General features: G+C 40.9%; 3 protein-coding genes across 5 annotated transcripts; 2 read left to right on the top strand and 1 right to left on the bottom strand.

The window, feature by feature from the left end:
- Positions 1–5,134: 5,134 nt before the first annotated feature.
- Positions 5,135–8,921, bottom strand: LOC110989362 (neuromedin-U receptor 2-like). Its single transcript, XM_022253689.2, has one exon. The coding sequence runs from the start codon at positions 7,802–7,804 to the stop codon at positions 6,572–6,574; it is 1,233 nt and encodes a 410-aa protein (XP_022109381.2). The 5' UTR covers positions 7,805–8,921; the 3' UTR covers positions 5,135–6,571.
- Positions 8,922–10,420: 1,499 nt separating this feature from the next.
- On the top strand, positions 10,421–18,669 carry LOC110989367 (alpha-N-acetylgalactosaminidase-like). 3 transcript variants are annotated; one of them, XM_022253701.2, is made up of 8 exons: positions 10,421–10,479; positions 11,072–11,253; positions 11,753–11,927; positions 12,825–13,002; positions 13,196–13,284; positions 13,677–13,838; positions 14,522–14,719; positions 16,865–18,669. In XM_022253701.2, the coding sequence occupies exons 2-8, from the start codon at positions 11,096–11,098 to the stop codon at positions 17,135–17,137; spliced, it is 1,233 nt and encodes a 410-aa protein (XP_022109393.2). In that variant the 5' UTR covers positions 10,421–10,479; positions 11,072–11,095; the 3' UTR covers positions 17,138–18,669. The 3 variants fall into 3 exon arrangements, with proteins under 3 accessions (XP_022109393.2, XP_022109391.2, XP_022109392.2); XM_022253699.2 differs by having other exon boundaries at positions 10,475–10,554; XM_022253700.2 differs by lacking the exon at positions 10,421–10,479 and adding an exon at positions 10,573–10,907.
- An 815-nt stretch (positions 18,670–19,484) lies between these two features.
- spata4 (spermatogenesis associated 4) lies at positions 19,485–26,048 on the top strand. Its single transcript, XM_022253703.2, has 6 exons — positions 19,485–19,716; positions 19,860–19,989; positions 21,572–21,690; positions 22,679–22,841; positions 23,700–23,895; positions 25,001–26,048. Exons 1-6 carry the CDS (start codon positions 19,640–19,642, stop codon positions 25,168–25,170), a joined length of 855 nt encoding a protein of 284 aa, XP_022109395.1. The 5' UTR covers positions 19,485–19,639; the 3' UTR covers positions 25,171–26,048.
- The last annotated feature ends 455 nt before the right edge of the window (positions 26,049–26,503 follow it).

The raw sequence follows: 26,503 nt of genomic DNA, 5'->3' as shown, positions 1-26,503 counted from the left end.
TTGGGACAGCGCATAAAGGGGCCTTCCGTCGGATTTCGGCAGTTTTATGGGGTCCAGTTTAATTAAAAGGGGCACTTGGGGACTACTTCTCTGAAGGAGAATCTCAGTCGATTTGATGGTGGCTTCCAACATCAACAATCTGCTTGTGTCTTGTTTAAATCCTCCATTATTCTACCAGTCCATGTAAGTTTTGCGGGATAATTTCTATGGACACAAAATCCGTGTTTTCTTCCACAAAATCGAAAACAGGGCAATTTTAAAAACTTTTCTCTGTCATGTTTCGGACTGGGCGGTGGAATAAAAACGGTTTTTGTTTCTTTTATGAGTAGCCCCCCCCACTTAAAAAAAGGGGGGGGTTGGTCGGAAATGAGAACCATAAATTAAAAGGAAGGTACAGGCACATATGTTTTTCCAGACTGCAGACTAAACTTCAGGTTTCCACCTTGCCTCATAATTTATATTCATAACGACCGAGCGCTTTAAAGAAATAGCGTCCTCGCTCCATAAAACATTTTCTAGAAGGAAACCATGCATTACAATGAAAACCCATTATAGATAATGGAATAGGCCCTGGCCATAGAGTCCCCATTAAATAATCATTATTTTGCACCAACTTCATTGATCGTGGTCTGTCCCGTAGAAGCTTCTTTTTGTCAAATTGGACATTTTTCCCTTTTGTTTAATCACGACGCCGCCAACGCTTGAAATATATTGAAAGTAAGCAACTTAGCGATTTTTGGGGTTAATGTAGAAATGATGCTGGTTCGTCTTGGTGCTCTGAATGACTGCGTGATCTTAAGGATTTCAAACAAAGAAGTGGAGATTTGCTAACAAAAAAAAAAAAAAAAAACACCTCCCGATATCTCACCAACACCATTTTGGTGAAGACAGTGAGTCTAGCGCAGGGGCTTGGGGTTCATTCAAGCATATGTAAAAATCGAACATTTTCTTTTCTGTTTAATTCTCCATGGAAATAAAAAAATCCGTCCATTTTCGAAGCCCCATCCTCTGGAAAAAAATTTAAGTAGACTTCATTTATTAAAGCATCTTATCTGAATGTATTTTGAACGCTGTAGTACCCTGTATTTTAGATATATCCTCGTTTAGCCTTCGTGTGGGACAGCTTGTTACGCCTGAAACCTTTTTTCTTCAGAAAATATTACTGTTATGGTGTATCAGATTCAGAACTAATTTCTTTCAGGGAATCATTTTCCTCTTTGGGCATCGTCGGTGCCGCGCTGTCCCTCGTGTGCAAAGACCTATGACGACAACCTCCTATGAGCAGGTTGATTTGGCCTGATGGCGCATCTCAGATCAAAATTGATTGAATATCAGAAGAAAGCCGTTACCCATAGTTAGCCGATAAAGCCACTTTGTTAAAAAATGGCAGCAACTCAGGCTTTATGTTTTATCTTATAATGCGAAAATGACATTGGTATACATATATACCATACTGGTGAAACTCATGCATTGCATGCGACTCACTTGGAACGGAAACATGCAGTAATCAGAAGTCGACACTTCAAATTGCTCATTTTCTCATCCTCGTTTACAACTTGGAAGTTTAAGTTTACTCGTAAATCGATTAAGGAAAAATATTGATACGCCTAAATACTTTATCGCACATGACACTTCACGTTTTATCAATGCTTCCTTAATTGCCATGTTAAAGAAACCATTACCGAGTACCAGCTGGTAAGGGTCTGTTGACACTGGTATAAAGTTGGACATAGATCTCGTTCCTGCAAATGAAATGTGCAACTGCAGTTTTTATATGTTAGTTGAATGCCACATGCAACGTAAGAGAGAAACATTATTACTTTAAAATATCCACCAAAAGAGTGCCACATCTTTCAACAACCAGCAACTAGAACATTATCCTTCACTGGCTTATGACAGTTCAGGTAAACATTTCAAAATTGAACGCATTACATCTTGTTTTTTCATCAATTAAGGAGGGTGCAGAAAGGAAATGGGGGTATTGATGGACGACATTGATGCAGTGGCGTATTCAGGTCTTGGGTCCAAAGGAAATGGGGGTATTGATGGACGACATCGATGCAGTGGCGTATTCAGGTCTTGGGTCCGGGTCCGGATCTGGGAGGGGAGAGAAAATGGATTTGAAAAGAAAAAGGACGCCAGTTTTCTTCATTCGTTATTGAATCCTCACCCACAGAGAATTGGTATACCTCCTGAAAATGCTGTCACTTTTGACTTTACTTTCGTAATTATGCAGTATTGTATTAAAAGAGTAGCTGAGTAATGCATTACTTCACCTATAGCAAACTTTACAGATGCATGCAGGGAATGGTTTAAAATTGCCTCGTCAAGAATTTCGCATTAGGAGCTTTCTCCGTTTATGGTTCGATTCAGGTCTGGGACTTGAGAAATAGATCTCCCTCTAATCCGCCAAAAATAGTAACCACAGATTCACGGCCTGTATATGCCGCGTGTGCGATATTTCTATAGGAAAGAGAAAGACAGTCCCTCAGATGAATCCTTCCCTTCCGATGCCCCGTCTGGATATTTGACTCCACCTGTGCAAACACAAAGATGATTACACGTCGTGTAGGTCCGGCACAAACGAACTATTGGAATAATGCATCAGAATTTCACGTAGAATGTCACAAACTGTTCGATTCCAATGAATATGAATATCCGCATGCTGTCGTTTCAAAAAAGTCAGGGATTAATTATTCGCTTGGTCATCCATCAGTAAAAAATTCTTTCAAACAGGTTTCATGCGACGATTAGGCCTACACCAAGAACGTCCGCGTAATTGTTTGTTTGTGCCCGTGCGCTTGACATAAGATACCATCTTTTGATATTTCCCTCCCTGATTTATAGCCATTTTTAATTGAAAGGAGTCCGGCTCGATCCCCCAAGCCCTGAATTCAATCGCGTCTGAAGAGAAACAGATGGCTGTTGGATACATCAAGATGCATTGACGTAAATCTGTGGGCAAGCATCTGTGGCATGAGGGATGACCTGTAGGGCTGGGGTGGGGGATTTAAACCACGTGACACCGTCATTCATATCCCTCAGCCAACCGAAAAAGAATAAATAATAATTTAAAAAAATGAATATTTGTTGTTTTATAAATAAAACATATACCTACCAATCTATATGTCCGTAGTTTCTAGTCTTTTTTCAATGAAACCTATAAAATATGAAGGTATGATTGGCTCCTAGAATCGATATAAACTGAAATGGCTAAACTTCAGAATGTTGAAAAGCCATCCATATTGCGAAGAATGTCTTAATAATACCACGGTAGTCTTATCTCGTATTCCCTCCATTTATCTTTTCTACCACAAACCCTAAATCTCACGCTGATGTATATCATCATTTTGAGTTACTTTTTTTTAATACTTCTGTCTCTTAATTAATTGAATGAGGGTGATGTGTTTGCTTGGCACAGGAACTGGCGGATGGTCCTATGGTCCACCCCCCGACTGGGGGATATGTTCCTCTTCCCCTGGAATTTTACGCCGGTGTCACAGAGGAACGCTTCCCTTAAGAGAACCGCTTCGTGATTCTATACGATTCTTATTTCTGAATGACCGGTATTTTGGACTCATGACAGTAGAAAAAGACACATGTTTTTATTTCGCTAACCCTGTCTGCAATATAAACAGGAAAAAGAAAAGAAATACAAGGTAAAAGGGCACTCTCCGATTTTTTAAAAGAGAATGCGGGCATTTATAATGTCAGTTGTGACATATGCCAATCCGGCACTTGCAGTTATTTCCCGCAAAACTTAACTAGCTGATTTCAAGCGCACTGGTTTCTACAGCTATATTTTGAGAAATAATTTCGAGTGAACAAAATTATTTTGAGCGCACGAAATGATATATTTGGGGCACACGAGAGGAGTTCGAGCGCATGAAATGAAGAACTCAAATTATTTTTGTGTTCTGAATTTCTTTTCATGATAAGTTCTTTTAGGGGCTCCTTACCATCCCTCCTCTGCTACCAGAAAGATATGAGAACCAAGGAACATCCTAATGATGGAAGTAATACACGTGTACTACTTCTGAATGAATAACTTGCTGTCATCAGTGATTAATGAACAACACTAGAAAAATGCTTCTGTCTCTGGCCTTTCGTTCGGCCAATATCTCATATTATATAACCATTCATGTCCTTGTTGGCCTTCATGACCTATTAGTGGTGAGTGATTTCGACTCTTGTCCGCTGTGGTTACAGTAAGAGGCCACCTTTTATACCTCTTATTAATCACTGTTTTGTGAACTACCTTTCCTTTTAAAACGACAGATTTGATTATCTGAAGTTTGAAGTTTGAAGCAGAGATCCAAAATCAAGACTTAAGCACTGTGCCCGATATTGTTACCCACGTATGAGTGATCGTTTGCTAATCAAAGTTGCAATGCGGCAATTCGTGCAATTTAGTTTCCCCTAGACTTGTGCACAAAACTGGTGGCATCCTTGCCTTTTAATTTCAGGAAAACGCCGAAGGAAAAGCCACTATCAATTTTCGCTAACTAAAGGCGGTAAGGACGAGTGAATCATCAAGTTTGCCTGACACGCGAGACGACCAGCGCATCACATGGACACGCGCTTACCTTTGAGTTCATTTTGCTCGTTAATACCGAAGTGCATGTCTTCGTCAGTTTCTTCAGATATTTAAAGTGTTTCTCCGGGGACAATCCATCTTTAATATAAACTTACGTCATTTATGCCGTCAACAGCAATCTTTCATGACGAACCGGCCCTCTCGACATGTCTTTTTTTTCAGAAGTGACCATTCTTATCAGCAAATAGAGCAGCATTCAGCTTGCACCCAACACTTGGGTAATATTTTGCTTGTTGTTTGTTTGTTTGTTTGCTTGTATTTCGAAATAAACCAGAGAAGTACCAGCATGTCTGGGTTTTATCCCGTCTGACTCTTTTATGAAATTTTTTTAGGAGTCACTATTATAGTAATTCGCCAGCCAGAATGGAAAGCCATTACTTCGGCGGCATCTAGTGTGACGCTCGCGGACAGGTGGTACGCGCGCGTTACATGCCTATTTGACCAATAGGATGTCTCGATTTGCCAAATGCAAATCGTGTCAAGCTGAAGAATGCGCGTATTATGATTGTCGTGCCACCCCAGGTATGACGTCTGATTGGATGGAGTCGTTGTTAGCAGACTAAATTACGAAATCGTATTGACGAGACGCCTGTAAGGGTCGTTAGATCCTTGAAAGGAGTCACACTTCTTTGTGCTCTGTAACTTGACCTTTGAGTGGATTCTGGAAAATGGGTATACGGGAGATTTTCAGGGGCGTAGCTAGACGCTGAGAATGAAGTCATTTTTAGACGTATTGGCAAGTTCCATTTATAGAGTGACACTACCACGCTTTCAGAATGAGTAAATAAAGCATTACATTTCAGAGGATTCTCTTTGGCCCGTCTCTGATTCCATGATTTTCAGCACAATAAAGCAAACCCTGTTACTAGCCATTAATAAACGATTCAACACACTTTAGTTCATTTTATTAAAAGGCTTGTAACATTTTGCCCCTGTTTTGTTGTTTTTGAAAGATTTTTTTGAAAGTCGTAGTTATCAACTATTTTTACAAAATGTAAATCATACAACAGATAGTACTATCCGCCCATCTAAACATAACTTCCAATGAATCATAGTCCTACTTTCTAACTGTGACTGCCTTGTAGTAATTTCTACAGAAACTCGTCAGTTAAGTGTTGGAAACTAATGCGTTGTATAGAGTACCGAAGTGAATACGTCACGCGCACAATTAGTGTGTAAAAGGCAATAGCGCGAGAACCAGCGCGTGAACCAACACGCGCGCGTACTCCATTCGTTTACACTGCACTTTCTGGTTCAAAGTGACGTCACACTTCGGTACTCTTGTCGGCACGTGATAGTCATTTCAAGTTCTTCATTTTTTCTTCTGTCCGACGACTTCAACATGGGCGCACGTATACACTCGGGGTGAAGAAGTGTGTCGGCACGTGACGGACGTCATACATGTACTGAGTATTAATTTACACTGAACACTGAATATTAATGTGTTAAAACTTCTGGCGAGGCAAAAACCGAGTTTCTAATAAGAGAACGGATAATTATACGATCTACAGATCTTCTCAGTTTTGAGACTAAGTTAACAGAAAGCTGAGGACCGAAGTCGGTGACATTTGAACAGGGCAATGTGATCATGACTTCAACTGGATAATCACCAGCTGTTCTCGTCAGGTATTCATAGTTACGTTCATCACAGCAATCATAGTGAATGTAACTAGGAACGTGCTTGCAATTCGGTGGCCTAAGACACTTGTCTAACCGTTAAGATCAGTCAGTTCGGGCCTCGGCAATTTAATAATTGTGTAATTTCCAGGGAGGAAAATATCACTCTGTCTCCTAATAAAACTGCAGAAGACAATAAGATTTTGAGTGACAGACTTCAATGTGAAAATGAAAGAATCTAAAAAAGAGATGACTTGATATCTCACACTTAATGAATTTCACCCTTATCGTCTTGTTCTTAGTTTGAATAGGAGAGAGTGATTTTTGTGTGAGGGCATGCCAAATATCATTGTAAAATTAATACACTCTGTGCGAGCCTGTTGGACGCACGGTGTGGTAGATCTTCATGCTGCTCCCCGCTGAAGTCGAAGCAGTGAGGTTTGAGGACATCTGACGCGCGCGTTTGAAGACCGGTTGCCTTTCGGTTTCACCACCGTTCGCAGACCTGCTGCAGCGTCCAATCCCGAAGGTCTGACAGAATGCATCTCGGTACTGCGCACTCATACAGGTGTACACGAACGGGTTGACGGCAGCGTTGAGGTACGCCAACACCTTCGCCGATGATGTGAGACTTTGTCGTGTATCCTCGGGAAGGATGAACTCCCCGTTGTGTGCAAAAGCTATCATGTAAAACAGACTTATCATTTCGAAGGGGGCTAAGCAGATAAAGAATACAGCACCGTTAACAATCAGCATGATGGCTATCTGGTTTCTCTGGCGAATGTTCTTCTTCTTTCTGCCCGCTATGCTGGTGTCCTTGATAGCACGGGTGATGCTGACGATGATGCGCAGGTAAAGATACACATTGATAGGAAAGATAAGAAGGAAGGGTATAGCCTGGGCCCCAGCACCGTATAAGATGGCCCAGTCTCCCACTGGCCCACAGTAGGCGAATTCACTCGGCCAGCTGTTGAACGGATCATCAGGAGGCCAAAAAGAGCAGACGACTACGTAATCCACGATGCAAGGGATGAAAGACACAGCGACACAGAACGCGACTATCCAGGAAGCCACCAGAAGACGGACGAACACCCGTCGGCGGGAATCGCCCAGGGCTCGGTACGCCGAGCACACAGCGTAGAACTTCTCGAACGACACGAGGGTGATAGCCGCCAGGGAGAAGAGGTACGCCGTATCGCTGATGAGGTACACCGCGATGCAGCCAGCCAGGCCCAGCGAGCTGTCGTCGATGGCTATAGGACTGTTGGCATATTTGAGAAGTTTACTACCCACCGAGCCCATCAGGAACAACACATCAGCCACAGCTAGATTGCCCAGACAATAATTGGTGGAGGTCCTCATACGTTTCACATTGTATATCACAAGAAGAAATGCAAGGTTACTCAGGACTCCAAATGCAAATAAAATTGGCAAAATGATGGTGAAATACAGCTTGTCCAAGTCGCTGTACAAATATCCTATCGCGTCCTCCTCGCTGAAGCTTAAGACAACATCACAATCGCCAAAATCGTGGCAAGACATATAGCTGCAGTTCGACACCAGGGGCGCTAAAACAACCGAATTGTTCATGATTGGCTGAGAAATGCAGGCTTCCAGTTACTAAATATCAAAACCGATTGCAGTAATTATGTGAACATACTTCCCGCAGGCTGTCAAATCTCCTCAGGCAATTTCAACAAATCTCTTGATTCCTGAAGGAGTTCAGTTGTGAATGTCTACCTCAAAGATCATCGAGTCTCCAACCTAACGAGTTGCATTTGAGCACTCGCAGGATGACGAGCAACGCTCTCTGACAGTGATCTGTCCATCGCTGATAATCTAGACACGTGTAGCGCAGCTGCGTCGTGGACCAGTCTGTTGCATTCTGATTCAGCCCGACCGTTTGTACGTGTTGCCGCCCACAGACAGGCCGCATCACTGATGCTTCGTCAAAAAGAATTGATGTAAATTTGCACTTCTCTGTCCGTGCATCGGTTGGGTCATTATCTCAGCAATGCAAATTAATTTTGCGAAAACACTGCCTTAAAGCCAATATCACGATAAAACTTTCATTACTGCTAAGTCCATGCCGTTGGCTTGACAACCTATTACACATGTATTTGACGTCAATACAGCAAGCTGTTCCAAACTTTGAAACGTCGGCTCAGTAAAGGCAACTTCAATCTGGCCTTTCGGTTCCAGCCATCCGGGTTACACGGATTAGATTACTGTCTCGAGCCAATTCTGAGCTCGGATATCCCGTTCTGTCTGTAAATGTTTATACAATTATGCTCACGCTATTGCACGATGTATTCATTAACCGATAGATTACTTCATAGTCTTACAATGGCCCAGGATATCAATGTACTTTTTCACTTCATACCATGACTATGGATGTCCTTCCTCTATGATTTAGAGAAGAACTTCCGTCTCATGCACGCATAACCTGATGGGAACAGTTATTGTGACTTGGCGTAGTGATACAACTCGAGAAACCCGAGGCTCGATGTTGCCCCGCGCTCTCGAGGTGACGCAAGGAGGTTGCCTGTATCACGGCCTCGACTCGTTCTCTGGGCCTAATTATGCCCAGTCTCAATTACGATCCGCTATTGCCCCAACCACCTTACATTCACAACGAGTCTTGCAGAATCATCAGCCAAATGAAAGTCAATGAGGGTTCAGCCTGGATGTAAGTCTTCCGGATATGACGTCATAGATCCTCGTGGAATTTTGGATAGAAAACGTGTGCACGGTTTTCATGAAATCCTTCATTATAATTCCAGACACCTTTGGTTGCTTTTTTTCCACGCTAACTTCAATGGAAAAATCGTAACAGTCACGAGATTGTTGATGCCTCTACCATTTTTCTAGATTACCCCAAATTACGGATATGAAACAGCCATGAAAATTGGTTTATCACATTTGTATTAAAATCCCACTTCTGCAATTATTTATGGGCAAGATATAAATCGAGTTTCTCCGGACCTAGCACATATTCAATAACGGAGTGTTTGTTTGATAAAAATGACACATGACTGGTCGGTGTGTCCGTAAACTCCCATTAACTTCTTAACACCGACAGACTGTAAACGCTTGAACAGCATGTACACGTACAACAGGCTGCACTGAACAACGCATGATGGAGAGATCGTCGCTCGACGATGCTGCCTAATTAGGTATGAAAGGTGGCGTTCAAACAATAACGCCCGGAAAGACATTTGCATGTTTCTAATCAACTTTCGCGACAGCCTTTGGCTCAATACACTCACCCATGGATCTCCCTCCATGCTCTGATTCACCGTGTCAGAAATATACTGCATGTTATGGGAACAGGGACCAACAGCCTGATATCGTTGAATCTTGAGCTTGCTTGCAATCATCGGGTGCATGGTGGATTACAAGGGAATGTGCGAGCATAAATTTAGGTCAAAAAATTGGCTCTTTCAAAGTGGTCAAAGCTCTTGTTTTCAGCATTTAAAAATCACTTATTTACAGGACTTTTAAGCAGCCGCATAGAAAGCACCTTCCCGACCGCAAGGGACAATTCTCAAAAGGGAAACCGACCCCTTCCACCCACCAATTAATGATGGGGATCTTTTTTTAAAGTGAGCAAAAATCCTCTATTATGTAAAAACTGAATCTGGCATGACAGTTTTTAAAATTTTCTACAAAAGTACCGGATTGCCGGTACACATTACTCGCAGCTTGTTCTTGGTCAAATCCATCAAGCCGGGCGCAGGGAACCAGATTTTTCTTTGAAGGCGCCAAGGGCGGAAAATTGAAAAGCGTCTGCAGATCTGGACATTATTTACACAAGGGACTCATTTTATTCTACTTTGCAGTGCTTTATCTTCACTTCTTTGTTTTTGCCATGGGAGGTGTACAGGCCCCCTGCCCGCCATCCCACTGATCAAATCCTCTTAAATGTTTGAATGCAAGAACTGCACGACAAAGAGCACTTAAGTGTTAACAGTGTCATACAGTTGCAGGCCGGTAAAGTGACCCCAAAGATCCAATGCACTAAAAGTTCGTGCCAAAAACTGTTTGTTGCCAAATAGTGCATGTCCGGTGAGCTCGCGCAGTAGACGCCGAACAGGATGCGCGTAATGCGTAATACAAAACACAACCATTTGGTGGAAATGGCGCATAAATATCTTACCATGAAGATATTACAGCGCCCTCTGTTTTCATAGGGCGTCTAGTGAACGCAGCGCTCTCGTATCATGTGATCAGTCACATGCGCGCCTATGATGAATGATTTCGGGGTAATTTTTTTTCTGATATCTATACACACGAAAGAAAACTATGTGTCAACTTGGTTCGGTTCGCGTATACACCGAGTACATATCCCTTTGTTTTGACCTATATTTTGCTGTAGAAAAAAAATTAGTAGAAAGGCAGTAATGATTGGCCGATTCTATTTGGTTTATAACGAAAACACATGTCTAGCGAAAACAGTCAGACAGTCGGCCTAGTACTACTGGAGCTTCAATTCAATGACTGCTGAACTTCAATTCCAAATCACCACTCCGTGTGTGATTCCTTTATGGAGTTCTCGTAGTAGGCCTATCACTAGAACTCAATACTAGGCCTAGGCCGATTCCTTCTCAAAATTACTGAAACGGCCAAGCTAGAAGGAGAGGGATGTGTGCCGCTAGCTTATTTTCTACCCCACAGAAGACGGGTGTGACAGGTCGCTGATGACTTGCTCAAATCCTTCTTTTTAAAAGTTATATCATGTATATTGTAGTTTATAAAACTAGTATAACCATCAAAATCTAAAATCCAGTTAGGCCTATTGGTTCTTGGAATCTTGCCTCTCTTTTTATTTGAAACTATGCAAGCTTCATCTTGCAGACCTCGCCTTGAAGCTGGCTAAAGATGAGGACCATTCTCCTGCTTGTGAGTCTGTCACTGACTGTGCCAGCTGGGTATGGTTTAGACAATGGTTTGGCTCGCACCCCTCCTATGGGCTGGAATGCATGGGAGAGATTCCGATGCAATGTGGACTGTGACAACGACCCTGACAATTGCATCAGGTATTGGAAACAAGATTTTGAATGTGATAAGGAAGAATTCCAATTTCCATATTTTTCCTGCTGTGAAATGTCAGGCATCACAAAGTGATTATATGTCCCAAAGAGTCAGATTTAGCAGGGAAAAAGTTTAAAGCATCTACTCAGAAAATGCCAGTCACATGGGGTTTGTCATGCACTGGGTGTCAAGTGATGTCTAGGTAGTAGGTTGGACACTCTCCCATTTCTAAAATCCTTGTAGTGGGGGACTTCCAGAGCTGCATAGTGAAGTGATGAATAGGTTGACATGGTGAAGTGAAGAACAGCTAATAGATTTTGGTGTGATTGATGATACGTTGGCAACGTTTACGCTAGAGAGGGAAAAAAATAGGGAAAGTTTTGTTAATTTGAGGAGAGCGGCCTCGTTTTGATATAGAAAGAAAAGATCCCTCTTTGTCACATGTCTTGGTATTGTACACGTAAACAGTACTTACTAATTTGTTTTAACCTTTGTTTCATTCAGGGAAGAACTTTTCATGCAGATGGCCGATATAGTAGCGAGTCAAGGCTACAAAGAGTTAGGCTATGAGTTCATCAACATGGACGACTGCTGGATGTCAAAGGAGAGAGATGCTCAGGGCCGCCTACAGCCAGACCCCAAGAGGTTCCCAAGTGGGATCAAGAACTTGGCTGATTATGTAAGAACTAGCTGCCAACCTGGTTTTATGTAGCTGGTAAGGTGGACACATTGCTAGGAAATGATTTGGCACGACAAAAGCAGGCTTAAAACCAGTTACAATGATATAGTCCACCCAGCATGTTGGTTTGTGACTGGCTTATGCTGGGCAAAATGTGTTCTGCTGTTAGCATTTTTCTGTGTTAACGTTTCCATGAAATGAGTCAGGGCTGTCTATAGTGATGTGCGGCACAGAGAGAAGTGTATCATATAAGCTCAGCATAGAACTGTTCAGCTTATCATTATGTCCAATAACTTAACTGAACATTGGCTTCACCCCTGCTACTGTTTGTGGTATTGCCTGTGATGGTGCTGCCGAAACTTGGAAGGTTTGATGCAGCACTTTGAGTATTAATAAGGAAGGTATCGAAAGATATGCTCAGACATACACATACATGTAGTCAGTTGGCACTTGTGAGGTGAGAGGTAAAAGATTTTGAGAGGAGATACTACTAGGGCTGGGGGTTAGTCTGAGTAGGGTGTGTTGTAAGTACTGCCAAACAAAGATCAGTATAATAGATTGATTGGTCACCATTTCAAATTTAAGAATCTGATTCATATTCATTGTGACAAAGATTCGCAATACCACCATGTTAAATTTGTGAGGGATTAAGGTTCTGAATCGAACTGTCACCCTCAAATGTTTAGGATAGTGGGCTCGATGGACCGAGCGTACTGTCTGGAACTAAGAGTCCACCGATTCTCTTCAGATTCCTTGAGAATTGTGTCTCGTCAGGACTTTACTCACCAAAGAGTTTTCACATGGTACTGCTGTAAAACATTGTCACATTGCTACTGTCCGCCATACAGACAGGTTTAAAAAAATTTGTCAGCAATTTTCCTTTGACAATTCTCATAGGTCCACTCCAAGGGGCTGAAGTTTGGCTTGTATCAGGACATGGGCACCCAGACATGTGACGGCTACCCTGGGATTTGGGGTCACATTGAAACAGATGTTCAAACTTACGTTGAATGGGGCGTCGACTATGTCAAGATGGACGGTTGCCACAATTTGGGCCCTGTCTTGTTTGGAGAAGGTAATAGACAAATGCTGGATGTTGGTGGCAGAAACAGGTTTCACTGGTTCTTTTAATTGAATTTTGTTACAAAACTCAATGTTGCTGGCTGGCAAGTTTATTTTTCTTTTTACAGTGGCCGAAGAAGTCACAACTTTGCTGTTGCGGCTGTTGCTATGCTATGGACATTTTCTCTATTGGTGATCCTCTACAGGTTTTGTTAATATGTCCCATGCTCTCAACAAGACTGGTCGCCCGATTGTCTTTTCATGTGAGTGGGGCTTCGACATGAGGGAACACAATGTGAGTCAGTAGGGTCCAGAGTGCTTGATTTTTTGAAAGTTGAAGTGAAGAGTTCATTTTCATTTTGAAACTGAGCCTGGATTTGCCAGCACAAAACTTTGGCTCCAAGTTGGGTTTCAATCTTAGCTCCACCCACATCATGCACATGTATATTCGTTAAAGTTTGTTACCTAAAGCAAAAATCGTCTGACAACTTTTGATTGAATACTTCTAACATGGTGCTCAGTTTTTCAGTATGCTTTCAAGAAATGATATCAAAGATGAAATTTGATAGACGACTTGTACCCTGAAAATTGTTTTTAAAAATACTTATAGTTCATAACATTGAGGGCCTACTCTTGGTCCTGAGGGAACCAATAATCTGTTTTTTTGTTATTATTAATTCCACCCAGCCAAATTACACTGAGATTGCAGTTTACTGCAACAGCATGCGGCAGTATCTTGATGTGCAGGACTCATGGGAGCAAGTTCTCACCATACTGAACTGGTACACCTTCTTTCAGGAAATTATGGCCAAGGTCAACGGGCCGGGGAATTTCATTGATATGGACTTTGTGAGTATTGAAGAAACAAACAGAAGTCTTCCAAGAATCGCAGGCTGATTTTTGTCTGATCTCTGCTTCCCTGGACTGTCCTAGAGGTCAAGCTTGCTGTGTGTGTTAATGTGATGATGGTCATGCGCGGCCAATGTTTTGTTGCCTTATTTAAGTGTAGTGGATGGTAGGAGTGTCTGCTGTAACATTAAATTGGGATATACACGTCAACTGTGTGGCCGTACCTCCCATTTTCACAGGAATTGATGTGACACATTCTTGTTTTTGTAGTTCAAGTGCAAATGTTGAAGGTGGGTGGGTGATCTTTGCAGATTTGCAGCAATAAAACAGACTTTTGCAGGGTGCAACTGGAATCTCATTTGAGCCTGCTTGCCTTCCCCTGTCACCCGCCTCAACCCCCTTTCCCTTTAAGAAGAAATACCAGACCCTCGCTCCCCCAGCCTCCCTCATATGAACCACTTCCAACCTGATAATGTGTGAATTTGCAGGGATTTAATATTACAGGCTGTTTTCAATATTTCCTGTGAGGAGTTCTTTACAGTTAGTTTATACGAGCAGGCTGTTGTCAGAGAAAAGATGAAGCATGGAAATGTGAAATATGGATCAGATTTTCTTTATTTTTGAGATTTGAGTAATTTTATTACAGTTTCAAAATAAGGCATTGTTCAGTTTTCTTGTAACAGATTATAGTCGGAGACTTTGCTCTGAGCTATGAGCAGGCTCAGTCTCAGATGGCACTGTGGTCCATCATGTCATCTGCGCTGCTCATGTCCAGCGACCTTCGGAAGATGGATCCGAAGATGAAGGCCATTCTTCAGAACCGTGAGGTCATCGCCATCAACCAGGACAGACTGGGCAAGATGGGCATCATGATACACAGCGTAAGTGTAAAAAGTGCATCAAAACCTTTTGCCAAAATGGTTCATCAGGCTGGTGTTCATCTGCATTTTCCTCAGTGTGAAATGACCGTTGACTGTATCTCCATTTCTCCTGAATAGAATGGTGTCCATTGCAGATTACTCACCAGCTAATGTACGCACCCATTTACACTTCTGGTTGCAGGATGGTTGATTAATTGGGGCAAAATAGCTTGCTCAAGAACAAAACATGTGGCCCCCCAGCTGGTCAAAAATCTTCAATGGCAATAGAATCTCAAATCCTACAGTAGCCACACATTCCACAGTTCAAGGCCATGTATACATGTACATGTATACGTAGACCTTCACCCAAGGTCTTTCTCTAAAATAGTTTAATGTGACACTGCTGAATGGAAAAAGTAGTTAAGGGTTGTTGCTTAGTGGGTTTTGTTAACTGGTTCATAGAATACTATATGTAGAGCCCCTTCCTGGCATAGTCCCTCTGGAGGGAAATTGCTACAGAAAACAATCTCCCCCAATAAAAAGTGGAAGAGGCCAAAGATAGCAGGGAGCACCTGTGAGTGTGCCTAATTAAGTTTCATATACAATGTACATGTATTTTGCCAAAGTAATTGGACATCTTTAATAATGGTCGTCCTCAGTTATTGTCCTATCCAGGTCTGAGCTGATTTCTTTCTTTTAGATGTAGTTTCCAGAAGCTTTATTTCTGTTGATAAGTTGGCTGAATTAGTCCAATTTTATTATTCTCTTCCCAAGCTATAAATTGACTGATAATTGAACGGAGTTAATTGATGAAATATTATTACTGACTGACATGATTGATTTTGTTTTGTGATTGTTATGTTGAATGTAATATTTTTAATAGCTTTGCATAGATGTGACATGATATTTTGTCTCGCAAATACGCTATTTGTTCATGCAAAGTACATGTACATGTACTTTAAGTCATGAACTATACTTTGCACTGCCAGGGTAATGAGGGTTTTAACTGCAGAGTTCCTGAAAGTTTGAGAACATACAGGGAAAATTCATGATTCTCATTACAAACAATTGACTAATTTCTTGTACATCAATTAGGTATGGTTAAGTAAATTGTCGTGCTAGATTAATTTATAGAGTGAATGAAAGTTTCACTTTGAGGCCACACAAACTTTCCATTATGCCCAGTGCTTGCCCAGAGACAAGCTGAAGCAGGGCACGGTCAAGTGCACTGGGAACAATATATACAGGCATACAGTGGAAAGTTGCTGCATAATGAAGGAGGTGGCCAGCTTGTGTGACCCCATGGACTTAGCTAGGAGCCCCCGGTCGCTAGCTAGGGGCAAGAGTTTACAAAGTTATGTTCCCCTTGAGGTTATACATGCAGTGTATTGGGCTACAAACCAGTTCTAAAGTGGTGTTTGTCATTAAGTCTCGGTTTAATGGCTATACTGATTTGATATTTATATAGCTACAGAAAATCAACTATTATTCTTTCTTTCTTTGTGTGTTTGATTAAATTTACTTTCATATATTTTGCCAAAGTAATCGGACATCTTCAATAGGGTCTTCTGTCTTTGTCGTATCCAGATGCACTATTAAATGTGACCAAAGAATAGATGTCATCAATGACAAATGAAGTTTGGGTGTAAAGTATGGTGTCAAAACATTATGAATATTCTAATATCACGATTCTTGCTTCCCGCAAACAACTTTTTTGCCGACCAGTGTGTCAGCAGAATTGACCTTATTCACTAGCTGGCCATATTGAAGTCAAAGCAAGGTTAACTATTTTGTTATGGGAAGCTTAAAATAAACGTGAAAGTAATGGAATAAAAGTTCATGACAGATTAACTTTATTGGCGGTGATGAATAATTTAAAAGTTTTGACTTATTTATCTAAATGTTTTAAGCAACATATTAAAAAAGTGAAAGTGGGCAGTGGAACCCAAAATAGTCTGACTTCGATACATTGAATAAGATAGATTGAAGGAACATAATTAAAATGGCTTCCTTGTGAATAAGGTCTATTATCACTGTATAAACATTGTACTGCAGTTAATAAATCAAGGATTTTAGTTTGAAGATGTGGCTACTTTGCTCACTCTTCTAGTTCTGTCTCTTGCAGTGCAGTTACATGAAATGATTTTTTTTTCTTTCTGAAAATAGGAATCCCACTTTGAGGTGTGGACCAAAGTGCTGGACAAAGGTTGCTTTGCCGCGGTCATTTTCAGTCGGGCTACTGATATGCCGCACAATTTCACGACGACCATGACAGATCTGGGATACCCCAATACCCCATTCTACGTCCGTGATGTCATCAACCATAGAAACCTAGGAATCTTCATCAAGTATGACCCACTGAATGTCAAAGTCAACCCTGGTGGAGTTGTGATGATTAAAGCTGAACCGGTCAAAAAGAGGACCTTTAAGGTTTATTAAGAGGGCTTTTGGCAGACTTGAACTCGCAAGGAGACCAGGAGACAAGGAGGATAGGAGACCAGGCGAGAGGTGCAACCGCTGGTGTATGTGGTTTCCTGTCCAGTCGCTTTGCAGTTACACACACAGAGCCGCGAAGGCCTTGACAAAAGGCTAGCTATGGTCAAAAATATAAAAGATGTTAAAAAGGATATAATGTACCAATTTTTATAAATGCAATTAAATCAATTTTAATAAAAAACAGTAAACATACATAAATGAAAAGGTTTAAGGTTGAAGGGTGTGATCACGGATTGGGATGTTGTTTTGCATACATTTTGTTCTGCAACAAAATTCAGGAATTATAAGTGTGTCATTAAGTGATCCAGTATTCTATGCAACTAGGAGGACTTCTTGAAATTGAGCTTTCCACTAATGTTTAAAATATATAATACATTAAAGATATTAAGAAGTCTTGATGGGTCAAGAGCAATATCTGACTCCTTATAAGCTGGCCTGATTGCTTTTTTCCTTCAAAAAGAAGCATGTAGTATTATAAATGTAAAAGGAGATTTTGCTTTTTTTCAGAAATTCATAACGTTCAACTCTTCTCTGTTATACCATAGAGGAAGGCTGTTCTGACTGCATTTGCAGACACAATGTACAGAAGACCGTACATTTTGGTGTTGCACTCCACAAATCTTGCTTCATTTACGATGTTTATGTTTGTGTATGTGGCAAAGCCAGAAATTAGTTATTAATTAAAAACACCCTTTTTTACATAGTAGCAGCTCCCCTTTAAAAATCTTCAGTTTAGTTTAGAGTCTCCCTTCTTTTTCCTAGTAATGTGCTCCCTGTGTTTTGTATCGTGTCTGATGTAATTGTCTGTATATTTTGTAACAGTCTTTGTTCGTGTGTAAGACTGAAATAACCCACATATAATGGTACTTTCTTTAAGACAAGTTGATTGAATAGATGGGTTCTATAATAGTTATTGATCACTTGCAGCTGGGGGGGGCAGGGGAAGTGTCCCCTTTAGATGAGGGGGGATATGACACCCACTATTTGCAAATCCTATAATTCTTTTTTCTTCATGGATCCTTCTATTAGTGAATGATGTTTGATGCTTTCACAACTGGCCCCAGACTTTGAAAATCGTTTTGGTTGATATCCTATGCCATATCATTCAAAACTACAGTTTAATGTTCTGTATCACACTGCGTTGGTTGTTTCTCTTTTGGCATAAATTCAAAGCAATTTTTAAATATCAATAGCTGTTTAGCATTCACATGCATTGTAAAACACAGTTATGTCATACACGTTAGTAATCATTCAGTGTTATCCGCATACAAATCATTTTTGTTTCATTGGGAGCACAAATTTTTGTACTTCATTTTCTGCATTCCACCAAAGGGACAAACTTCAATTTGTGGACACCCAGCGACGGTTCAATATCATATTTGTTCAGTATTTCATTTGTATTTGCAGAAACTTCTTCTACCAAAGTTATCTTTTTTTTATTGGGAGAAATAAAATTGAAACAGATAAGCAACGTCTATACCCTGTGGACTTTTCCTTTATTATCTGGATTCTTGTCAACATGTTTATTTATATCACCCGTGTCAGTCCATTTTTGCTGGGATGGATCCATGGGCGAGGGTAGGAGGGCAGTTACTGGGACCATTGGTCCCCCCTAAATGTTTTTGTTTGAAAAATAATCAGGGAATTTTTGGGTTTATATATTTGTTTAAATTCTGTTTCCCTTCCTTCAAAAAGCATGTAGAAAACTAAAATAAAAGTAGCCTCATCCCTCAGAGAGGCCATAAAAGAATAGGTGAAAAGTTTCCAAAATTTTTTGCCCTGTGAAAACGTGTTTGGTCTTTACCGCAATTTGTTCTGGATCCATCCCTGCGTTTTTGAAATTAAACTTTAATTTCAAATGATGTAAAGCCCCCTTTTATTGATTGCAATACAAAGCTTTTTTATTTCGCTTTAAGTTGCATGGAATGCATTGGAGAGGCAAGTTAGTACTAACAGGCTTCAAATACTTCACTTGGATTTAAAGAAAATGCCTGTAACCTTTTGACAAATTCAGTTTGCCATAATGATAACTTTCAACTGAGAGCATTTTTGTTCAACTTTCCTGCCTTAAATGTATGAAAATTATTTCGATATCCCCTCTTGGTTAATTTCATTGAAACCTGTCTAAACATTCAAAAATTTCAAAGGTTTTTCCTCCTCAAAGATGAGGGCGCTGCGTTTTAGCAGCGATTTGGGGCAATTTTACGACGTACGACTGCTCGCTGTTATTTAAAATTACACACATACAACAGTCATCGGAAATCACTGTTACCAGGAAACGTGCGTAAACATAGCTGCGCTCAATCGTACAGCTCAGGCATCATGCATGCAAAGGGTGAGGCTTGGCGCGTTTAGTCTGAAGACAAATTTTAAAGCACAAATCGAGTCAGAAAGTGTAAAATTCGTCGACTGTTTACACTGAGGCTTCTGAATGAGTAGCAGAAAATGACGGCACTACCGCGAGAGGTGTTCAAATGGTTGCAGAGTCTGGATCTTACTTTCCCAATCAGAAATGTGCGAAGGTGAGTAGGCTAACGTTAAACGATTGGGGTCATGGGCCTCTGTAAATTTTAGTCCACGTACACAGTTGCCTCTTCCATGTCTTCAGAGACCGCGATTGGTATTTTCTGATAACTATTTCCCTTCCATGTTTGTCTCCTTTCAGAGATTTATCTAATGGTTACATCGTGGCTGAGATCTTCTCTTGGTACTTCCCTCAAGATATCCAGATGCATAATTATGACAACTGCAGTGGCCTGCCCGGTAAACTAGGAAATTGGTCACAACTCAAAACGGTAATGGAATGCATATTAACAAACACAACACCCCCGATCCTCATCTCATATTTTACTGTTGGAAGTGCATGTGATCAATGAAAGTCTCAAACCAATGAAAGCAAATTTTACATTATGCTATCAGAGACTAAAAAATAAAAATTTGTTATAAAATCCATGTTCGAAAAAGCCTGAATTTCAAATCAGGCATTTCATGACACCTCTAAACCGAATGTTTTTTTTTTCACTTTTAATGCAACCATACGCATGAAGCCAAACCACGATGGTTGTGTTTGTATTGCGCTTGCCCAATGTGTATTATTAGACTTGCGTTGCAGCCGTTCATCGTTATATCAACAGTAAAAACACCATCAATTTGTGTGAATTGCGGTAGTCAAGTGGTTACAGCATAATGGTTTGTGATGCATGGGGTGTGGGTTCGAATCACGGGTCGGAAGCAGGGAGGTTTTTTTTTAAAGGAAAATAAAGCCTGAATGTTATTAGAGCCTAATTTCACACGTGAAGTTTATATGGTTGGTTGAGCATCTGGATGTCATGCATTGCGCATGGTTGTGAACTGTGGTTTGGGTTCATACGTGTGATTGCATATATAGCTCAAAGTTACATGAGATGTAGGATTGTGGGTACACCATGGAATCAATATCTTTTGGAATATGTGTGGTTCTTAGAAGAACCGGTGAGTGTTAACTCACGAAGGTGTGTGAAGGTGAGTAAGATGAGTAACTGACTCCAAAGAAGAATCTGAGAAGCCATCAAGATTTTCCGGCACAACACTGTCCCCCAAGACATCAGTTTCAAGCTCAGCAACATCTAGCACGCACTACCAGCATGCAATTGAGATAACTCCCACCCCCAGGCATTAGGGTCCCCTATACCTGACACCCATATCACCCACCCTAAGCATTAGGGCCTTCTCTAACCGAAGCCACAGCCCCCTCCTTCCCCTTGGCATAAGGTCCCTTATACCCAAACCCAAGGTTTCCTGCCAATTCTGTATCCCCGCACCACCACAGGATCCAACACCTCATGCCCCAGTGCACGCACAGCAGTTACACAGCCTGCGAATCCTGTTTCATGCTCTGTCGCTTCCGGATTACCTTTATAACTTAGCTTTCCACTTGAGTCTGGTACACTCTCCTGAGGACGGCCAGAGCATCCTGGCCGAAACGTCGACTTGACACTCACCGGTTCTTCTAAAAACCACACCTCTTCCAAAGGAGATTGTGTCCATGGTGTACCCGCAAGCCTGTATCTCAAAGTGTACATTGTGACATAGTATTGTGAATTGGCAGTTAACAAGAAATTGTATGAGAAAAATTTGTAGAAATTGATTTGTATCAACAACATTATCATTGGAATATAGGGATGGCTTATTTCTGATGTTCAGGATTCTCTCAGTGGACACTACTTCTTGTGTACAATCTAATGGTTGTGATGGGCTAATGAGTACATGGTGCTTGTGGTTTGTGTAGACATGTGATACACACCATGTTAAAGAGTGACACCATTCCCAACAGTTTCTGTTCATAGTTAATGGTTGTGTTTTAAGATTTAAGGATTTGTTCTCCTTTTTTGTCAATAGTTTTTCAAGAGGCGAAATATTGAGATTCCTGAAGAGTTGATTGATGGGACCCTCCACTGTAAAACAGATGCAGCGGAGCTGTTAGTGCAGTTCCTCTACACCAAGCTCACCAACAGGAAGTAAGTCCTTGTTAGCATGGATTTCTCTTGATTGAAATTCTGTAGAGTTTGTACACAAACCCCTGTTACTAAATCCTGCAAAATGAGCCATAAGAGTTGTAGGACTATACTTATTGCAACATCTTTCTTTGTTTCATTGTTTTATTTTAACATGTATCTTTATCAGATCAGTCTCACAATTTCTTATTAACATCACATGTCTTCTACAAGAATCTAGCTTTGGCAATGCAACTTTTGGAGCCAACATTAAGCAACTAGATGTGCCAAATGCAGGAACAATTTGTGCAGTTGAAAAAAGGTTCCCATGGGAACTGTAAAACCTGGTTTCCATATCAACGTAAGAAATGAAGAGCAGAGCAACACAATCAAGACGCAACTGCAATGCAGACATATGGTGTCACCGTTGTTGAGCCCGGTTCAACTTTGCCAACTCTCTGCGTTGAGTTGCTGAGTAGGCCTATAAAAACACACACGCTGGCATGACGGGCGTACACCGATATTTGTCTTGCTTGGTACCACTCATTTTGCCCATTTTCTCCTTATTGCTAGCATATGCAGCCCCATTTGTCACCAAATAGCTGACCATTAACAAATTACATCAAATTGGAGTATCAGTTTGGCTTCAAGAAGCAACATTGCCACCTAAAAAATGCATTTTTTGCAAAAAGTGGTGGAATGACGTTGTGCAGTGTCTCTTCCACGAATGTCTTCATCTTGACGTCTTGCGGACCATCTGTGTTACAAACAACCATATGGAAACCAGGCTTTTTTGTGTCCACACTTTTATGTTGGCTAATTTTATTGGGCCAGCATGAATCTTAGTAGGTAATTGAAAGTTTTCAAAATGATTGGCTTGAGTTAAATGTTACTTTGGCAGGTTCCCCCTACTGCTTATTAATTGTAGTCTGACCACAGCCTGTTTTCTGAATACTCAAGATTACCCTATATAAATCTGCAAAAAAATAGAAATTTTGGGGATGATTTTCAGGGTGAAAAGACTTGCCTTGGGTCACGATATTGACTTCACGGACCACGCCTACCAGCTTCAGCTACCAATGCACGCACGATCGACAGCTTCTACTGCGGTCAAGACCAACCTGAAAATCACAGAGTTCCAGACTGCACCCAATATCATCACCTGTCAACAAAAGGTGAGTGTGGGAGAGTTTGGACTCGTTTACTTGGAGTAAAAAAATATCAGACTCAAAGCTTGCCAAAGTGTGAACATGCATTCCTTCCAAAAAAGACGGGCAAGTGAAATATCTTTTCACCTGCAACTTTTGCACCCATGTGAAATGTGTGGATAGAAATTCAAGGCACCAAATTTCTGTTTCTGTAGATAAGCGAAACTGCTTGCAATAAGCTACTTCCAGTGGTTCAACTTGGTAAAATATGCCTAGCTTGTCTGAGTGCTTGGAATTATTAATCGGTTTGATTTGCAGTTGAAGTAATGGACAAAAATGTATCTAACATTTGAATTGAGGCCTCTGACTCTGCTTGTTAAATGCTAAAGGCTTCACCCTTGCCTTCTGTAAAGTTTAGGGATTTCTGTTGTCTGCAATGGAGCAAGAAAAATCTGCCTGATTTTGTTCAATTGAGTTCCTATCAGCTGGATGTCTTAAATAGAATTATCAGTAGGGACAAGACAATTGGCTGTAGTGTAGGTTATACCAACGTAAATAAAACTGAGATCTCACATCCTTGTGCTCAAGCTAAGAAATCTTTACATTTGGCCAAAGCATTTGTTTCGCAGTCTGAAAACAGAATTGGTTGGATAATTGGTACATGTATGTGGCACATTCTCCGAGTTACTGGAGCAGTGAAAAATAACCCCTTTATCTTCTGATCTCAGTTGTAAAGAGTTTAGCATTATATCACATTATCAAACACATTTGAATTGCTGGCATTTATGGTACCCTGAACTTTCAACGGTTCTGCCCAATTTGAATTTCACCACACTTCTTGCAAGTCACTCGATCATCGATTTGTTTCTCTCGTTACTTGATCAGGCCCAGGAGATCATCCATAAACACATCCAGCACCGGCAGGAGGAGCGACTGGAAGATCCTGAACATTTTGACATCAAGCCCACCATCGGTCAGAAGTGTGTCCGCCGGCCCCCACCGGCCAATACCTACACTGGGGAGGATGTGGGATGGAAGGACCAGTCGCAAGCTGTCAGCCGCAAACAGAACACATCCACAAGTACGTTTGTTTGACCGCTTCGGTGATAGACCTATCTCTGGCAGTATCCAGGGCCTAGTGTCATTGAGCTGCCATGCATAAAATACTACCTAGCAGAGCTAGGTGCATAGCATGACATCAGCTGAGAACCAGTCACAGGCAATACGCAGTGCAAACAGTTTGGCTGGTAATCTTGCTTCCAAAGCAGATGTATACGCGTATTTCACATGCCTATCAGACATGCGCACTCTGTGGCACAATGAAATTAGCTTCCAGATTGAAGCTTGGCTGACTTGACAACCTGCAAAAGCAGCCAGTGCCTGCAAATCCTGCCCACAATGAAGGGGTGTGTGTGTGTGTTTTTGGAGAAAATCAAAGTGTGTGACCTAGATTGCGAACAGTAGGTTTGCAGGTGGACAGGAATGTAGTATGGAGGATTTGCCTGAATGCCATGCAGATATGTTTCCCTTTTTTTTTAAAATGAGTTGTATGGTTCTGAGACCCTGTTGTTTCAGTAGACAAATCAAAAAATGTACCACATGTAACCCAACTCAGAAAAAGTGACAAAAGTTACTCGAGCTGCTTTTGGATGACTACTCTGAAATCTTTAAAAGTAAAACTGGCTCAATTAAAATCATTACGAGCTGTCAACTTCCTCATTTAGGCCAAATGGCATCAAGATATTGCACTGCACAGGATACGAAAAGAATAGCTTTGTGTACTCTAATGTAAATGGAATATATGGAAAAAATTATTGTAAAGCTCATGATATGGGACCTTTTCATGTACTGAAAGAATAAGTTTGCACCTTGCCTTTGGTTAAGTTGATTTACCTTTGCAAAATGCTAACAAGGTTGTGTACATGTATATCCATGCCAGTTTCATCCAAGACGTCTATTATCAGAAAAGAAATTAAGAACTAGAGCCCAACTTCTTACACCATAGTAAATGAAACAAAAATATATTTTGATTAGTTGCATAGTTGATCTTTTCACTGAAAATGAAGAGTTTTTCCGTGGTTTCCTGTATTTTTTCTTGCCTATCCTCACAGAAAATTGGCTCTATCATTCCCTCCTTCATCCTACATCCTCTTATGTACTTTACATTTTTCTGTCCACTGCCACAGGGAAACGTAGCCCAGAAGTTCCGTCCAATGCCAAATTGCCTTCTGCCACCAATGTTACCTTCCGTGAGATCCGGGTCAGCCAGATGGACCACACCTCCCAGCCCGCCTTATACCCCGTTGCTAGCCTGTCCTCAAGTCCTGTACTTCCACCCATCGGTAGTCAGTCATGATGGCAGCAATAACCAAGACACTGTGTCAGACGTTTTGTCTATGGCTCTGGCTGTTTGTCACAGGTCCCCAGCTGTCAGTAGCCACAGCCATAGGCAAGAATGCCCAGTTTGGGTAAAATGTTGGAATGGTTCCACATTGGCTGCATCATAAGAAGTTGAAGCGAAGAGTTGAGGTTCCACCATGACTTGGCGACAGGCTTCTTACCACTAACTTGCTCATACCTGCTTTGGAAATCTCAAGTTTTATAATGCAACACTTACAACTGGGCTAAAATTGGACTTGAAACCATTTTATCATGAAGAGATTTTGGGGGGGGGGCATTGTAAAGCTTTTAACTCAAATGGAGCCTTTTTAAAATGCAGCAGTTTGTGTACCAAATATTAGTGTTTTGTGTTCATTTTGATGAAAAGACAGCTAAAATTTATTCCTACTGTAAATATACCTGTTTTCCCTACTACCAAGAATGGTGTCCTAAGCTTAATCCAGATACACTACACTGTTTCGAACAGTGTACTCTGTCCGTCTTCAGGAGACTGTCCGTCTCCTGAAGACAGACAGAGTACACTGGTCGAAACGTCGAGTCATTCCCCGGTTCTTCTCAGAACCACACATACTCAAGAAAGAGATTGATCCATGGTGTAATCGCAATCGTTTCACTCGTATAGTTCTTTCACCATGAAAACCTTCAAGTCTTACAGTTGTAGTTTCAGTTCAAACTCTGATTGTTGGAACTCTTACCCTAATGCAATTTGGACGTTCATTCATTCTGTAAAATAAGATACTTAGATTAATAAGAAATTATATGTGATTTATTTAAACTCTTATTTTTTGGTTCAACTTGTTGCCAGCATGTTAATAAAGTTGGTTTTGTATAGCACTTTCATTTGTCATCAGTGTTGCAATTTTTAAAAGACATTGTACCATAAATTAACAGCAGAATCATGAACAGAAATAATTTGAATTGCCTTGAATATCAAATCAGTTTTATTGTGCATGTCCTTGCATCATCACTTGCTCTGCTGTTTTGACTGAAAATAGACTTTTACTTTAAAAAGTTGACAGTAACTTTGGCACAAATAAACTGCTACAAATCAAGAGACTTCAATCTTCAAGCTTAACCCGCAGGCATCTAGGAAACTGAACTCAGACCAAGCGAAATTGTACTTGAATTGACTGTGTGTCTTGCAGTAAAAAATATTAAGTCCTGAAGTCCTACCCCAGAACAGATTTTTTTTTCAGATAAACTTGACAATTCAACATAAAGTACCCATTCATTCAAGGTAACAGCTGATTCCATTTAATTGTTACCACTTGCAGGTGAAATGTTTCCTC

Source organism: Acanthaster planci, linkage group LG02 (assembly GCF_054643075.1).
Source record: "Acanthaster planci isolate LZ-2023a linkage group LG02, COTS_SCS, whole genome shotgun sequence".
Classification (NCBI taxonomy): domain Eukaryota; kingdom Metazoa; phylum Echinodermata; class Asteroidea; order Valvatida; family Acanthasteridae; genus Acanthaster; species Acanthaster planci.
The sequence above is the reverse complement of the archived record's forward strand: the minus strand, read 5'-3'. Positions and strand labels throughout refer to the sequence as shown.

Coding starts and splice junctions, on each gene's coding strand:
- LOC110989362 (XM_022253689.2), bottom strand. CDS start 7,804: ATGAACAATTCGGTTGTTTTAGCGCCCCTGGTGTCGAACTGCAGCTAT.
- LOC110989367 (XM_022253701.2), top strand. CDS start 11,096: ATGAGGACCATTCTCCTGCTTGTGAGTCTGTCACTGACTGTGCCAGCT. Junction 11,254..11,752: donor GACCCTGACAATTGCATCAG/GTATTGGAAACA, acceptor TGTTTCATTCAG/GGAAGAACTTTTCATGCAGA. Junction 11,928..12,824: donor TCAAGAACTTGGCTGATTAT/GTAAGAACTAGC, acceptor CAATTCTCATAG/GTCCACTCCAAGGGGCTGAA.
- spata4 (XM_022253703.2), top strand. CDS start 19,640: ATGACGGCACTACCGCGAGAGGTGTTCAAATGGTTGCAGAGTCTGGAT. Junction 19,717..19,859: donor CCAATCAGAAATGTGCGAAG/GTGAGTAGGCTA, acceptor GTCTCCTTTCAG/AGATTTATCTAATGGTTACA. Junction 21,691..22,678: donor ACCAAGCTCACCAACAGGAA/GTAAGTCCTTGT, acceptor GATGATTTTCAG/GGTGAAAAGACTTGCCTTGG.